The 16782-nt window shown below is 46.9% G+C and overlaps 1 protein-coding gene across 1 annotated transcript; it reads left to right on the top strand.

Annotated features, from left to right (window-relative positions):
- Positions 1-10403: 10403 nt before the first annotated feature.
- On the top strand, positions 10404-16492 carry LRRC61 (leucine rich repeat containing 61). Its single transcript, XM_060782790.2, has 2 exons — positions 10404-10934; positions 15116-16492. Exon 2 carries the CDS (start codon positions 15328-15330, stop codon positions 16111-16113), a length of 786 nt encoding a protein of 261 aa, XP_060638773.2. The 5' UTR covers positions 10404-10934; positions 15116-15327; the 3' UTR covers positions 16114-16492.
- Positions 16493-16782: the final 290 nt, after the last annotated feature.

Raw genomic sequence — 16782 nt, 5'->3', positions numbered from 1 at the left:
CCTCGAGTCCTGATTCTTTCATGTTGAAGGGCTGGAAATAGCTTTGCTCTTTCCCGTTTGTTGTTGTAACCTGCCATAAGTTAGAAACACACAATGATAAAATTGTGGAATGGTCAATATGGTAATTAAGGTCATTTGGATCGTTTTGGTCACAATATCAGGGGTTAATAGAGTCAGTATCATCTATATATAAATAAAAATGTAATGTTTGTTTATGGGATTAACATAACTCCAAAACTACTGGAAGAATTGACACCAATTTTGGACACAAGACACCTAACAACCCAATGAATGTCCTTCACTCACAAAAAAATTGATTTTGTCATTTGGGAGTTGTAGTTGCTGAGATTTATAGTTCACCTACAATCAAAGAGCATTCTGAACCCCACCAACGATGGAATTGAACCAAACTTGGCACACAGTTCTCCCATGACCAACAGAAAATACTGGAAGGGTTTGGTGGGCAGTGTCCTTTGCTTTTGGAGTTGTAGTTCACCTACATCCAGAGATCACTGTGGACTTAGACAGGGATGGATCTGGACCAAACTACAAGAATACTCAATATGCCCAAATGTGAACACTGGTGGAGTTTGGGGAAAATAGAATCTTGACATTTGGGAGTTGTAGTTGCTGGGATTTATAGTTCACCTACAATCACAGAGCATTCAGAACCCCACCAATGATAGAATTTGGGGCAAACCTCCCACACAGAACCCCCCTGTGGGCCACAGCAACGCGTGGCAGGGGATGGCTAGTCTATATAAATAAAAATGTAATGTATGTTTGTGGGATTAACATAACTCAAAAGCCACTGGAGGAATTACCGCCACATTTGTCCACAAGACCCCTACTCACCCAAGGAGTGACCATCACTCAAAAAATGATTTTGTCATTTGGGAGTTGTAGTTGCTGGGTGTGAAGGAGTGTGGTTAAAGCTTACTGCCACCTAATGTGTGAGGAAAGCTGGGCAACGATCAATATCAGCTTAGGAGCTATTTTATTTTAAAATGATCAAGGGTCTGGAGAACAAGCCCTATGAGGAGCGGCTTAGGGAACTGGGCATGTTTAGCCTGAAGAAGAGAAGGCTGAGAGCAGACATGATGAGATCCATGTATAAATATGTGAGAGGAAGGCACAGGGAGGAGGAGGGAGCAAGCTTGTTTTCTGTTTCCTTGGAGACTAGGACGCAATGGACAATGGCTTCAAACTACAAGAGAGGAGATTCCACCTGAACGTGAGGAAGAACTTCCTGACTGTGAGAGCCGTTCAGCAGGGGAACTCTCTGCCCTGGAGGGAGTGTGGTGGAGGCTCCTTCTTTGGAAGCTTTTAAACAGAGGCTGGATGGCCATCTGTCAGGGGTGATTTGAATGCAATATTCCTGCTTCTTGGCAGAATGGGGTTGGACTGGATGACTCATGAGGTCTCTTCCAACTCTTTGATTCTATGATTCTATAGAGTAACAAGTATTTTCCAGAAAAATTACAGAAGTAAAGATAATCCATACATCAAACATATACTCACATGATGCCAGATAGCTTTTACAAAAAAGTGACTCTGCTTGTAGTAAATTCACACTGCGAGTAATTCTGAAGGTTCATCCACAGCTTTATAAAGAGTAATTAGAAACTTAAAGGAAACAGCTCAAATTAAGTGACTCATTAAGTCCCTGAGGGGAAAAGGTTTTCAAACTTAAAGATCCAGTCCATTTCCCTTTGGGATAATAGTTTTTCCAAGTCCATATGGGGTTTTGGAGTGATGCATTCCAGAGCTGAAAATTTAAAGGAATTGGACGAATGTTTGTATTGTGTAAAGTGTGAATACAGGAGGGACTCAGTAGATAAAAATTTTATTCTAGATTTATGTTATGCCTGCGAAACGTGGACAGTCTACAGGCGCCACATGTAACTTCTGGAACGATTCCATCAGCGCTGCCTCCGGAAAATCCTGCAATTCTCTTGGGAAGAAGACAGGCGGGGAAATGTCAGCGTGCTGGAAGAAGCAAAGACCACCAGCATTGAAGCCATGGTCCTCCGCCATCAACTCCACTGGACCGGCCACGTTGTCCGAATGCCTGACCACCGTCTCCCAAAGCAGTTCCTCCACTCCGAACTCAAGAATGGAAAATGGAATGTTGGTGGACAGGAAAAGAGATTGAAAGACGGGCCCAAAGCCAACCTTAAAAACTCTGGCATAGACACTGAGAACTGGGAAGCCCTGGCCCTTGAGCACTCCAGCTGGAGGTTAGCTGTGACCAGCAGTGCTGCAGAATTTGAAGAGGCACGAATGGAGGGCGAAAGGGAGAAGCGTGCCAAGAGGAAAGCGTGTCAAGCCAACCCCAACCGAGACCGCCTTCCACCTGGAAACCAATGTCCTCACTGGGGGAGAACATGCAGGTCAAGAATAGGGCTCCACAGTCACCTACGGACCCACCCTGGAGGATGATCCTACTCGGACAACGAGGGATCGCCTAAGTAAGTAAGTAAGTTTGTGCACATGCGAATTGTGTGGCCACTTCAAAGGTAATCTCTGCTGAAAACACTCGCTTTTCCCTTCAGATGCAATTTATCTTATCACCGCCTTCCCAGCTGTTTGGTTGGCCCTTGGAAGCTTTCAGAAGACGCTGAGGAGATAAGCCTCCTTTGCCTGGCAAAACCAGCAGCGAAATAAGCCAATGGGGATAAAGCAACACCTCCCTTTAGGTGTTTTATTTCCCTGTGTCATTTGGAAGTTGTAGTTGCTGGGATTTATAGTTCACCTACAACCCAAGAGCATTCTGAACCCCACTAACAATGGAATTGAGCCAAGCTTGGCACACAGAACTCCCATGAACAATACTGGGTGGGTTTGGTGGGCATTGACCTTGAGTTTGGAAGTTGTAGTTCACCTACCTGCAAAGAGCACTCAAACACTGATGGATCTGGACCAAACTTGGCCAGATCCATCAATATGCCCAAATGTGAATACTGGTGGAGTTTGGGGAAAACAGACCTTGACATTTGGGAACTATACATCCCAGTTGCTGGGATGTATAGTTTGCCTACAATCAAGGAACATTCTAGACTCCGCCAATGGTGGAATTGGGCCACACCTATTCTTGACCTGTATGTTCTCCCTCAGTGAGGGCATTTGTTTCCAAGTGGAAGGTGGTCCTGGTCGGGGTTGGCTTGACACGCCTTCCTCTTGGCATTCATGCCTCCATTTATGCCTCTTCAAATTCTACAGCAGTGCCGGTCACAGCTGACCTCCAGCTGGAGCACTCAAGGGCCAGGGCTTCCCAGTTCTCAGTGTCTATGCCAGAGTTTTTAAGGTTGGCTTTGAGGCCATCTTTCAATCTCTTTTCCTGTCCACCAACATTCCATTTTCTGTTCTTGAGTTCAGAGTAGAGCAACTGCTTTGCGAGACGGTGGTCGGGCATCCGGACAATGTGGACAGTCCAGTGGAGTTGTTGGCGGAGGAGCATCGCTTCAATGCTGGTGTGTGTTTGCTTCCTCCAGCATGCTGACATTTGTCCGCTTGTCTTCCCAAGAGATTTGCAGGATTTTCCGGAGGCAGCGCTGATGGAATCGTTCCAGGAGTTGCATGTGACGTCTGTAGACTCCACGTTTCGCAGGTGTAGACAAGGGTTGGGAGGGGAATAGCTTTATAAACAAACTAGCCGTATCCTGCCAGGTGTTGCTGTGGCCCAGTCTGGTGATCTGGAAAATGAAGTAATGAGAAAGTGTTGGTTTCTAATCTATGTAAATTCTTTCTGCTTGCGGGTAAACAGTATTTACTGCTGTTTCTTTGTTAGTGTTGATGTGGAGCATGTCTGGTTTGCATGCTCTGGAACATGCAACCTATCATTGTCCTTCTTTAGGGGTCCCTTTCCGATCTTTGATAGTGCATCTGTCATATACATATATGTGTGTGTGTGAATGCCTGGATGGCCCTTTGTCCGGAGGGCTTTGATTATGTTTTCTTGCCCTGGTGAAGGAGGTTGGACTGGATGGCCTTAAGGCAGCATTTCCCAACCTGAAAAGCCAAGACCCCGGGGGGGGGGGGTCAGAAGGGTCACCCAAGACCACCAGAAAACACATTGTTTTCTGTGTGGAATGTTTGGCCCAATTCCATCGTTGGTGGGGTTCGGAATGCTCTTTGATTGTAGGTAAACTATAAATCCTAGTAACTACAACTCCTAAATGACAAGGTCTATTTCCCTTAAACTCCATCTGTGTTCACATTTGGGCATATGGAGTATTTGTGCCAAGTTTGGTCCAGATCCAGCCTAGCTTGACTCTCTGGATGTAGGTGAACTACAATTCGAAAACTCAAGGTTAATGCCCACCAAACCCTTTCAGCATTTTCCATTGGTCACGGGAGTTGTGTGTGCCAAGTTTGGTTCAATTCCATCTCTGTTGGAGTTCAGAATGCTCTTTGATTATAGGTGAACTATAAATCCCAGCAACTACAACTCCCAAATGACAAAATCATAATTTTTTGAGTGATGGTCACTCCTTGTGTTGTGAGACGTTTTGTTGCCAAATTTGGTGTGATTTTGTTCATTGGTTCTTTTGTTTTAAGGTACTCATTATGACCAGAGCATTTATAGATAGATAGATAGATAGATAGATAGATAGATAGATGATAGATAGATAGATAGATAGATAGATAGATGATAGATAGATGATAGATAGATAGATAGATAGATAGATAGATGATAGATAGATAGATAGATAGATAGATGATAGATAGATAGATAGATAGATAGATAGATAGATAGATGATAGATAGATAGATGATAGATAGATGATAGATAGATAGATGATAGATAGATAGATAGATAGATAGATAGATAGATAGATGATAGATAGATGATAGATAGATAGATGATAGATAGATAGATAGATAGATAGATGATAGATAGATAGATAGATAGATGATAGATAGATAGATGATAGATAGATGATAGATAGATAGATAGATAGATAGATAGATAGATAGATAGATGATAGATAGAGAGAGAGATGATAGATAGATAGATGATAGATAGATAGATAGATAGATAGATAGATAGATAGATAGATTACAGAGAGTGCTCACTAATGCTTCCTCTTCATCTTGGAAAGAAGTGACGAGCGGAGTGCCGCAGGGTTCCGTCCTGGGCCCGGTCCTGTTCAACATCTTTATTAATGACTTAGATGAAGGGTTAGAAGGCAGGATCATCAAGTTTGCAGACAACACCAAATTGGGAGGGAGAGCCAATAGTCCAGAGGACAGGAGCAGGATTCAAAACGATCTTGACAGATTAGAGAGATGAAGGGCCAAAACTCACAAAATGAAGTTCAACAGGGACAAATGCAAGATACTCCACTTTGGCAGAAAAAATGAGATGCAAAGATACAGAATGGGGGACGCCTGGCTCGAGAGCAGTACGTGTGAAAAAGATCTTGGAGTCCTCGTGGACAACAAGTTAAACATGAGCCAACAATGTGATGTGGCGGCAAAAAAAGCCAATGGGATTTTGGCCTGCATCAATAGGAGCATAGTGTCTAGATCTAAGGAAGTAATGCTCCCCATGCTCTATTCTGCTTTGGTTAGACCACATCTGGAATATTGTGTCCAATTCTGGGCACCACAATTCAAGAGAGATATTGACAAGCTGGAAAGTGTCCAGAGGAGGGCGACTAAAATGATCAAGGGTCTGGAGAACAAGCCCTATGAGGAGCGGCTTAGGGAACTGGGCATGTTTAGCCTGAAGAAGAGAAGGCTGAGAGGGGATATGATAGCCATGTATAAATATGTGAGAGGAAGCCACAGGGAGGAGGGAGCTAGCTTGTTTTCTGCTTCCTTGGAGACTAGGACACGGAACAATGGCTTCAAACTACAAGAGAGGAGATTCCATCTGAACATTAGGAAGAACTTCCTGACTGTGAGAGCCGTTCAGCAGTGGAACTCTCTGCCCCGGAGTGTGGTGGAGGCTCCTTCTTTGGAAGCTTTTAAACAGAGGCTGGATGGCCATCTGTCAGGGGTGATTTGAATGCAATATTCCTGCTTCTTGGCAGGGGGTTGGACTGGATGGCCCATGAGGTCTCTTCCAACTCTTTGATTCTATGATTCTATGATTCTATGATTCTATGATTCTATGATTTATAAACAGATTGAGAAATGCTGGCTGAAGTGGAAAGGAAAGAAAGGATGGGGCCTGAGGCTGTTGGGAATGGTGGGAGTTGAAGTCCAAAACACCAGGAAGGAGGGCCAGGGGCTCCTTTGTTAAGTGAGGTGTGGCCACGCTCCACTTTTCCGGGAATGTTGCGTTCTGCTTTGTGTTTTTGGAAAGAGGAGACTCATGTTCCCGAGGAGTGCATTGGTTTGAGCAGATTGGAGGAGAGAGGCCGAACAAACATTCTGTAATACGAGAGTCGGGGAAACTTGAAACTCGCTCTTCCTCTGCGATTCCTCCCCAACGGCCCTTTGTCTCTTGCGCAGTTGCCACTCGTTTCAAAAGGCTGTGCCTGCATTCACCCACTACAGGCCGCCCCTGAGTTACAAACATCCGACTTACAAATGACTCACAGTTACAAACAAGGGTAAGACAACAGGAAGTGAGAGAAGTCTGTGGCATAATGTAAAATAAACCCCGTGTTTGTTCAGCCTACACACTGCCTTGCCAGAGAAAGAAAATATGCCAAGCAGGTGAACAGTAAAGAACAAGTGGTTTACTCTTCTTAATTTAGAACAACATATGTACAATATGATCCGTTGCATCAAGGAGATTCTGTCTGAACATCAGGAAGAACTTCCTGACTGTGAGAGCTGTTCAGCAGTGGAACTCTCTGCCCCGGAGGGAGGTGGAGGCTCCTCCTTTATTAATATTAATAATAATAATAATAATAATAATAATAATAAATGTATCGTTGAAGGCTTTCATGGCTGGAGTCACTAGGTTTTTGTGGGTTTTTTCGGGCTATAGGGCCATGTTCTAGAGGCATTCTCTCCTGACGTTTCGCCTGCATCTATGGCAAGCATCCTCAGAGGTAGTGAGGTCTGTTGGAATTAGGACAATGGGTTTATATATCTGTGGAATGGCTGGGGTGGGGCAAAGAACTCTTCTCTGCCACACCGAGTCCCTTGGGGAGATGGCAGTGGGGTACACATAAAGTTTATTATTATTAGGTTCTTGTTGGTTTTTTCGGGCTATATGGCCATGTTCTAGAGGCATTCTCTCCTGACGTTTCGCCTGCATCTATGGCAAGCATCCTCAGAGGTAGTGAGGTCTGTTGGAATTAGGACAATGGGTTTATATAGCTGTGGGACAAAGGACTCTTGTCTGCTGGAGCCAGGTGTGAATGTTTCAACTGACCACCTTCATTAGCATTTGAAAGGCCTGGCTGAGCCTGGGAAAATCTTTTGTTGAGATGGTTGGAGCTTTTATGTAGATATCTATCTGTGTGTGGCGGTTTTCTGTAGACAGTGTGACCCAATTGAAATCCACAAGCATGTGGACAATTTCAACAGAAAGGAAGAGACCATGAAAATGAACAAAATCTGGCTACCAGTATTAAAAAACTCTAAAATTACAACAGCAAAACAGCAGAGAGGAAACAACCAGGCACATCTTAACACCTCTCAACAAGAGATTTTCCCAGGCTCAGCCAGGCCTTCAAATGCTAATCAAGGTGGTCAGTTGAAACATTCACACCTAGCTCCAGCAGAGAAGAGCTCTTTGCCCCACCCCAGCCATTCCACAGATATATAAACCCATTTTCCTAATTCCAACAGACCTCACTAACTCTGAGGATGCTTGCCATAGATGCAGGCGAAACGTCAGGAGAGAATGCCTCTAGAACATGGCCCTATAGCCCGAAAAAACCCACAAGAACCTAATAATAATAAACTTTATGTGTACCCCGCTGCCATCTCCCCAAGGGACTCGGTGAGGCTTACATGAGGCCAAGCCCAAAATACATCAAACAAAACATCAATAAACACAACATCAATAAAACAATCAATAAAATACAAATCATATAAATCACATAAACAAAAAACAATCAATAGTGACATAATTTTTTTTTTAATGGCCGGGCCAAATGTAATAGATTAAAATTGAAAATATGCTGACGTGCACAAGGTAAAATATAACTAGGATAGGATTTTTCGGAGAGAAATGAGGGAGCGCAGTCCATCCTAAGTCAGTATTAAAGTGCATTGTGAGGACATATTGCTGAGAGTTCTCCTTTTTCTGGGAAGGCGCACTGGAACAACCACATTTTCAGGCTCCTCCTAAAAACTGCAAGCGTTGGGGCATGCCTGATGTCCCTGGGAAGTGAGTTCCAGAGTTGGGGGGCCACCACCAAGAAGGCCCTGTCCCTCGTCCCCACCAATCGCCCCTGCGAAGGAGGCGGGAGTGTGAGCAGGGCCTCTCCAGATGATAGAAGAGATCGTGTGGGTTCGTATACAGAAATGCGGTCACACAGGTAGGCGGGTCCCAAACCGTTCAGAGCTTTGAAGGTAAGAACCTGCACCTTGAATTGGGTCTGGAAAATGAATGGCAGCCAATGGAGCTCCTTAAACAGGAGGGTTGACCACTCCCTGCAAGAAGCACCGGTTAGTAACCTGGCTGCCGCCCGTTGAACCAATTGAAATTTCTGTGCCGTTTTCAAGGGCAGCCCCACGTAGAGTGCATTACAGTAATCCAATCTGGAGGTGACTAAGGCATGGGCCACTTGGAGGTTTTTAAGCAGAGGCTGGGTGGCCATCTGACGGGGGTGCTTTGAATGCAATTTTCCTGCTTCTTTGGCAGTGGGGTGCAATCTCTATGTGGAATAGCAACATTGTGCAAAGCATGACAATGACTCAGGGGCCAATGGGCAGTTTGCAAACAACACATAATATATTTTAATTTTTATTTAAAGGTTTTTTTAAAAAATGTTTATTTATTTATTTGCTGGTTGCTTGACTTCCACTGAACTGAAAGTCTCCGTTCCATGCACTGTGTGTTCCCCAGCATTTGGCCCTGTTTCTGTTTGGAGCTGCTTATCTCTGTATTGTCGAAAGCTTTCATGGCTGGAATCACTAGGTCCTTGTGGGTTTTTTCAGGCTATATGGCCATGTTCTAGAAGCATTTCTCCTGACGTTTCGCCTGCATCTATGGCAAGCATCCTCAGAGGTAGTGAGGCCTGTTGGAACTAGGAAAATGGGTTTATATATCTGTGGAATGGCTGGGGTGGGGCAAAGAGCTCTTCTCTGCTGGAGCTAGGTGTGAATGTTTCAACTGACCACCTTGATTAGCATTTGATGGCTTGGCAGTGCCTGGGATAATCTTTTGTTGAGAGGTGATTAGATGTGCCTGATTGTTTCCTCTCTGTTGTTTTGCTGTTGTAATTTTAGAGTTTTTTTTAATACTGGTAGCCAGATTTTGTTCATTTTCCTGGTTTCCTCCTTTGTGTTGAAATTGTCCACATGCTTCTTGTGGATTTCAATGGCTTCTCTGTGTAGCCTGACATGGTGGTTGTTGGTGTGGTCCAGCATTTCTGTGTTCTCAAATAACATGCTGTGTCCAGGTTGGTTTCATCAGGTGCTCTGCTATGGCTGATTTCTCTGGTTGAAGGAGTCTGCAGTGCCTTTCATGTTCCTTGATTGGGACATCTAATCACCTCTCAAGAAAAGTTTTCCCCAGGCATTAACAAGCCACACCAAACAACTGCCAGGCCATCAAATGCTAATCAAGGTGGTCAGTTGAAATATTCACACCTAGCTCCAGCAGACAAGAGTCCTTTGTCCCACCCTGGTCATTCCACAGATATATAAACCCTTTTCCCTAGTTCCAACAGAGCTCACAACCTCTGAGGATGCTTGCCATAGATGCAGGCGAAACGTCAGGAGAGAATGCCTCTAGACCATGGCCATATAGCCCGAGAAAACCTACAACAACCCAGTGATTCCAGCCATGAAAGCCTTCGACAATACAAGAGCACCTGGCTCATTGTTGAAAAACCCTCTCCTTCAAAACTGTTCCTGAAGAGGAAGAAATCTAGAATAATTACACATGTATGGAGACGTAAAGCCAGCAGCATGCAATCTCTATGTGGAATAGCCACGTTGTGCAATGCGTGGCAATGACTCGGGGGCCAATGCACAGTTTGCAAACAATGCAAAATATATTTTAATTTTTTATTGAAAGGGGGTTTGAAAAATATTTGTTTATTTATTTGCTGGTTGCTTGAGAGTGCTGGTTGCTTGGCTTCCACTGAGCTGAAAGTCTCCCGTTCCACGCGCTCTGTGTGTGTCCCGGCATTTGGCCCTGTTTGTGTTTGGAGCTGCTTATCTCTGTTTGCAGAAGGAATCTGAGCTCCCGCCTGTGTTTACTTCCAAGAGACAAAACACAAGACATATCCGTATGCGCCGTGGGTTCATTTTTGGACGCAGCACGCTCTCTCCGCTGTTAACAATCCAGACAGATTCCAAATATGGCTCAAGGCGCATTTCAGAAAAATAGAGGTTTTAGACACATGCGGGAGAGAAAGGAGCAGGGTGGGAAAATGAAGAAGGCAAAGCCACAAGGACTTGGCCAGGTTCCAAAGGGAGATTGGCTCAAGAGAATGTGGATTTCGGAGTGAGATTTGGAAGGAATGAGGCTAAGTTGTGTACGTGTTTGTATGTGCCTTTGGAAAAGCGATGCCAAAGCGGCCAAGGAGCCACTGAGCAGAAACCCCTCCTGCCTTCTGCAGACCCCCAACCCAGCCCTGGCTGTGGTGCGGCCCCTTTAATTGTGGCCAGGCCTGTCTCCGTGGCGGCGGCTGCGGCGGTTGCGGCTGCTGTGTTGCAGCAACACACAACTGCAGGTTGCTGTGGCAACAAGGACTGGGTTCCTAAACTGGGAAGGACCTGGCAGAGCAGAAGGCGAGAGGAAATGGAGAAGAGGAGGAAGAGGAAGAGGAGAGGCAGCATCCAGAAGGGTAAGAGGGGCACCACAACTGAGCATGGCTAGGTGCCTTTACAGTTAGAAAAGGAGGGGGATTCTGCAGGTGTGGCATCTCAGGCAGCCAGGTAAGGTGCCACACCTGCTGAAATCCAATCTTCGGCACCTCTCTTAAAGGGGCAGGACAGTATCCCTGCCTCAATATCAAAACCAGGGCCCTGGGCAATGATGGGGATAGCTCTGGTCCAGGTTACCGTGGAGACAGGATGCTGCAAGCCGAGGGTGATGGTGGGGATGGAGAAAGGAGACAGAAAGCCATGGTTTATTGCACTATATGATGGAAGGATGATGCGTTTGGCACTCTCTGTGCTTCCGAATATGCTGTTTTGGGTGTCACTCAAGAGAAAAGAGCATAATAATATTCATAATCATCATCATCATCTATATATGCTCTGTGCATAATGAGTACCTTAAAAACAAAAGAACCAATGAACGAAATCACAACAAATTTGACAACAAAACGTCTCACAACAAAAGGAGTGACCATCACTCAAAACTTATGATTTTGTCATTTGGGAGTTGTAGTTGCTGGGATTTATAGTTCACCTATAATCAAAGAGCATTCTGTACTCCATCAATGATTGAATGGAACTAAACTTGGCACACGGAACTCCCATGACCAACAGAAAGTATTGGAAGGGTTTGGGGGGGGGCATTGACCTTGAGTTTGGGAGTTGTAGTTCACCTACATCCAGAGAGCACTGTGGACTCAAACAATGATGGAGCTGGACCAAACTTGGCACAAATACTCCATATGCCCAAATATGGACACAGATGGAGTTTGGGGGGAATAGACATTGATATTTGGGAGTTGTAGTTACTGGGATTTATAGTTCACCTACAATGAAATAGCATTCTGAATCCCACCAATGATAGACTTGGACCAAACTTCCCACACAGAACACCCATGACAAAGAGAAAATACTATGTTTTCTTATGGTCTTTGGTGACCCCTCTGACACCCCCTCACAAGCCCCACAGGGGTCCCAACCCCCAGGTTGAGAAACACTGGTTTATTGCAATATATTGTTGTGACTCAGCTGGAACCACAGACACAGACAGATAGTGTTGTGACTCAGATGGGGTCTCAGAGTGACTCTGGCGAGGATGATGGGATTCAGGTTCACAATCAGGTTCAAAATGTCCCTGTTGTAGACAATGAGGAAAAGGGTGTGTGCAAGTTCAGTTTCCCACAGCAGGGAATGATGTTTTTGATACTGAAACTAGCCAGGTGCAAATTGACTCAGAAAAGGAGGAGAGTTCTCAGCCTGATAGTAAGCAGGAAGGCAACCAGGCTGACACCAACGAGCAGCCTGACCTTGAGGAAACAAGAAGCTTAGATCAGGCTGACCGTTTGGAATTCAGAGTTCGAAGGAGTGTGAGAATAGCCAACAAGAAGGAGGTCAGAGGCCAAAGAAACGCCTTCCATGTTTTGCAAAAGGTATTAAGCTGTGTGTTTGAAAACAAACCTTTGACAGAGCAACTTCTCGCTCAACCAAGCAGCTTGTGCTCGTTTTCCTGTGTCCATGGTCTTGGGATTTTGTCATGTTCTCCTGGGACTTTGTTTCGTTGGTGCCCTTTGGAATTCTGCTTTGTTTAATTGATCTTTGTAACACTTCTTGCTTCTTAAACTTTTCATCTTTTACTTTTTAATAAACTACAAAGACCAGTCTGTGTGCAGTTCTGGTGATTTCAGCAAGGAGAATCTATTCTGAGGTGCGACAGATATGATGGAGGGATAGAATCCTAGAATCCTAGAATCAAAGAGTTGGAAGAGACCTGCTGGGCCATCATCCAGTCCAACCCCATTCTGCCAAGAAGCAGGAATATTGCATTCAAATCACCCCTGACAGATGGCCATCCAGCTCCTGTTTAAAAGCTTCCAAAGGAGTCTCCACCACACTCCGGGGCAGAGAGTTCCACTGCTGAACAGCTCTCACAGTCAGGAAGTTCTTCCTCATGTTCAGGTGGAATCTCCTCTCTTGTAGTTTGAAGCCATTGTTCCGCGTCCTAGTCTCCAGGGAAGCAAGAAACAAGCTTGCTCCCTCCTCCTCCCTGTGGCTTCCTCTCACATATTTATTAATGGCCCTCATCATATCTCCTCTCAGCCTTCTCTTCTTCAGGCTAAACATGCCCAGCTCCTTAAACCGCTCCTCATAGGGCTTGTTCTCCAGACCCTTGATCATTTGAGTCGCCCTCTTTCTCTGGACACATTCAAGCTTAGAGTCAATATCTCTCTTGAATTGTGGTGCCCAGAATTGGACACAATATTCCAGGTAAAGTGGTCTAACCAAAGCAGAATAGAGCATGGGGAGCATGACTTCCCTGGATCTAGACACTATGCTCCTCTGGATGCAGGCCAAAATCCCACTGGCTTTTTTTGCCGCCACATCACATTGTTGGCTCATGTTTTTTTGTTTGTTTGTTTGTTTGTTTACGGTATTTCTGGGAGCCCCCGGTGACACAGTGGGTTAAAGCGGCAAACTGCTAAACTCGTTGACCAAAAGGTCACAGGTTTGAATTCGAGGAGTGGTGTGAGCTCCTGCTGTCAACCTCAGCTTCTGCCAACCTAGCAGTTTGAAAGCATGTAAATGTGAGTATATCAATAGGTACCACTCCGGTGGGAAGGTAACAGCGTTCCATGCAGTCATGACCTTGGAGGTGTCAATGGACAACACTGGCCCATGCGTGGTGTAGATCCAGCCTTTCTCCCCAAAACCAGGACCCAAAGCAGCTTAGCAATCAAAATAGTTCAATTGTGCCAAGGCCACAGATAAACAGATGCACTCATCTGTTTATCTGCGGAAGCAAACTCTTGTCATAGATTTTGCATTTGCATTTCTCTTCCTCGTCGGCCCGGTCTGCCAATATTCCTTGCATGCGTCAGGTGGCCCCGGCTGGGCCTACACCTTAATAATAATAATAATAATAATAATAATAATAATAATAATAATCTTTATTTGTACCCCACCACCACCATCTCCCCAAAGGGACTCGGGGCGGCACACCAAAGCGCTCCCAAATGCCAGATGCAGGCAACAATACATAACAATATGGTGGCAGAGTGCGTTAAACTGCTGAGTTGCTGAACTTGCTGACCAAAAGGTTATCACTCAGTTCTTGTGGGTTTTTTCGGGCTATATGGCCATGTTCTAGAGGCATTTCTCCTGACGTTTCGCCTGCATCTATGGCAAGCATCCTCAGAGGTGAGGTCCTCACCTCAGACCTCACCTCTGAGGATGCTTGCCATAGATGCAGGCGAAACGTCAGGAGAAATGCCTCTAGAACATGGCCATATAGCCCGAAAAAACCCACAAGAACTGAGGGATTCCGGCCATGAAAGCCTTCGACAATACAAAAGGTTATCAGTTTGAATCCAGGGAGCGGGGTGAGCTCCCACTGTTAGACCTAACTTCTGCCAACCTAGCAGTTTGAAAGCATGCAAATGTGAGTAGATCAATAGGTACTTGCAGTCATGCCAGCAGCCACATGACCTTGGAGGTGTCTACGGACAATGCCAGCTCTTTGGCTTAGAAATGGAGATTTATTTATCTATCGTGTCAGGAGCAAACAAAACAGTTGTATTGCATTTTTAACAAACAAACAAAACACAAAGTTTGCAAGCTTGGTAGTTGATTAGATGTCCTTTGACCAGTATCTGGCCACTTGGAGTGCAAGAAGGTCCTCCATTGTGCATGTGGCAGGGCTCAGGTTGCATTGCAGCAGGTGGTCAGTGGTTTGCTCTTCTCCACACTCGCATGTTGCAGACTCCACTTTGTGGCCCCATTTCCTAAGATTGGCTCTGCATCTCGTGGTGCCAGAGCGCAGTCTGTTCAGCGGCTTCCAAGTCGCCCAGTCCTCTGTGTGCCCAGGGGGGAGTCTCTCATTGGGTATCAGCCATTGGTTGAGGTTCTGGGTTTGAGCCTGCCACTTTTGGACTCTTGCTTGCTGGGGTGTTCAAACGAGTGTCTCTGTAGATCTTAGAAAACTATTTCTTGATTTAAGAAATGGAGATGAGCACCAGAGTTGAGCACGACTGGACTTAATGTCAGGGGGAAACCTTTACCTACTAAGTCGCCTTGAGTCACCTTTGGGGGCAAGAAAGTTGGGATATAAATATAGTAAATAAATAAATAATAATTTTTTTCTCCTTTCCAGAAGCTTCAGTGACAAGCACCATGTCGCCCTTTGTGATTCCTATTTAGGGCAGAGGAAGCGCCGTCTGCAGAGTCAAAGGATCAAGGATCAGACGCACTCCAGGCTGATAGTCAGTGTTGGCTGTGAAATGGTCAAGGTGCTACGGAGTTGAAGGAAGAGAGAGTGTGCCTTTCTTTCTGCTTTCTAGTGTAGCCCCAGTTACAGTGCCGAAGATGGAGAAAGGCGAGGAGGCGGCTGAGAACGTGAGGATCACCTCCCAGCTGCTGAAAGCCAAGACGGGAGAGTTTGACCTGGAGTCCATCCTGCTGCTGAAGCTGCGCGGCCTGGGCATCTCGGACTTGGGCTGCCTGGGGGAGTGTGCCAGCCTGGAGTGGCTGGACCTCTCCGGGAACGCCATCTCCCACCTGGGCCCGCTCTCCTCGCTCAAGGCCTTGGCCGTCCTCAACATCTCCTCCAACCGCGTCTCCAGCCTGGAGCCCCTGGCCGGCTGCGAGAACCTCCAGAGCCTCAACGCGGCCGGCAACCTTCTCGGTGGTGTCCAGCATCTCCAGTGCCTGACGGGGCTTCGGCACCTGGAGAACATGCGCTTCGCCAACCCCATGGGGCGCCTCAGCAACCCCTTCTGCGCCTCCCCCGGGTACCGCGCCGCCATCGCGGAGATGTTCCCCGGGGTCAAGGTCATCGATGGGGAGAGGGTCTCCGGCCGGGGCAGCGAGCTCTACCAGCTCTGCAAGGACCTGGACAACTCCCTGAAGCGCTTCCACAGCCCCAGCCGGGCCGGCCACGCGGAGCTGAGCAGCCTGAGCAAGCCCTGGGTGGAGGAGGGCTACTGGGATGTCCGCCCGGCCAGGAGGAGCTCCATCGTGGAGGAGGCCTACAAGCAGTTCAGCGAGGCCCTCCAGGAATGCCGGGAGCTGAGCAAGCGGGCCGACGACACCATCTCCCAGGCCGAGCGCGCCCTCAACATCCGCCCCGACTCCAGCTCCTACCTGTTCTGAACTGTTCTCGGGCCTCCAGGTCTTCTCCTTGGTATTGGCCAACCCATTTCTCAATGACTTCGTTCCCAACCTGTCCCAGCTCAAAAGGACTATGTGGAAGGGGCCAAGCTCTTCTCGGGTTCTTCCCATCGCAGGATAGGACTTCCTGGAAATCCAAGACAGGGCTTTCTGGAAATCCAAGACAGGGCTTTCTGGAAGTCCAAGACAGAGCTTCCCGGAAGTCCAAGACAGAGCTTCCCGGAAGTCCAAGACAGAGCTTCCCGGAAGTCCAAGACAGGGCTTCCCGGAAGTCCGAGACAGGGCTTCCCGGAAGTCCGAGACAGGGCTTCCCGGAAGTCCGAGACAGGGCTTCCCGGAAGTCCGAGACAGGGCTTCCCGGAAGTCCCTGAGACGGGGCTTCCCGGAAGTCCCTGAGACGGGGCTTCCCGGAAGTCCCTGAGACGGGGCTTCCCGGAAGTCCCTGAGACGGGGCTTCCCGGAAGTCCCTGAGACGGGGCTTCCCGGAAGTCCCTGAGACGGGGCTTCCCGGAAGTCCCTGAGACGGGGCTTCCCGGAAGTCCCTGAGACGGGGCTTCCCGGAAGTCCCTGAGACGGGGCTTCCCGGAAGTCCCTGAGACGGGGCTTCCCGGAAGTCCCTGAGACGGGGCTTCCCGGAAGTCCCTGAGACGG

This window comes from Anolis sagrei, chromosome 6 (genome assembly GCF_037176765.1).
Source record: "Anolis sagrei isolate rAnoSag1 chromosome 6, rAnoSag1.mat, whole genome shotgun sequence".
Lineage (NCBI taxonomy): Eukaryota > Metazoa > Chordata > Lepidosauria > Squamata > Dactyloidae > Anolis > Anolis sagrei.
The sequence above is the reverse complement of the archived record's forward strand: the minus strand, read 5'-3'. Positions and strand labels throughout refer to the sequence as shown.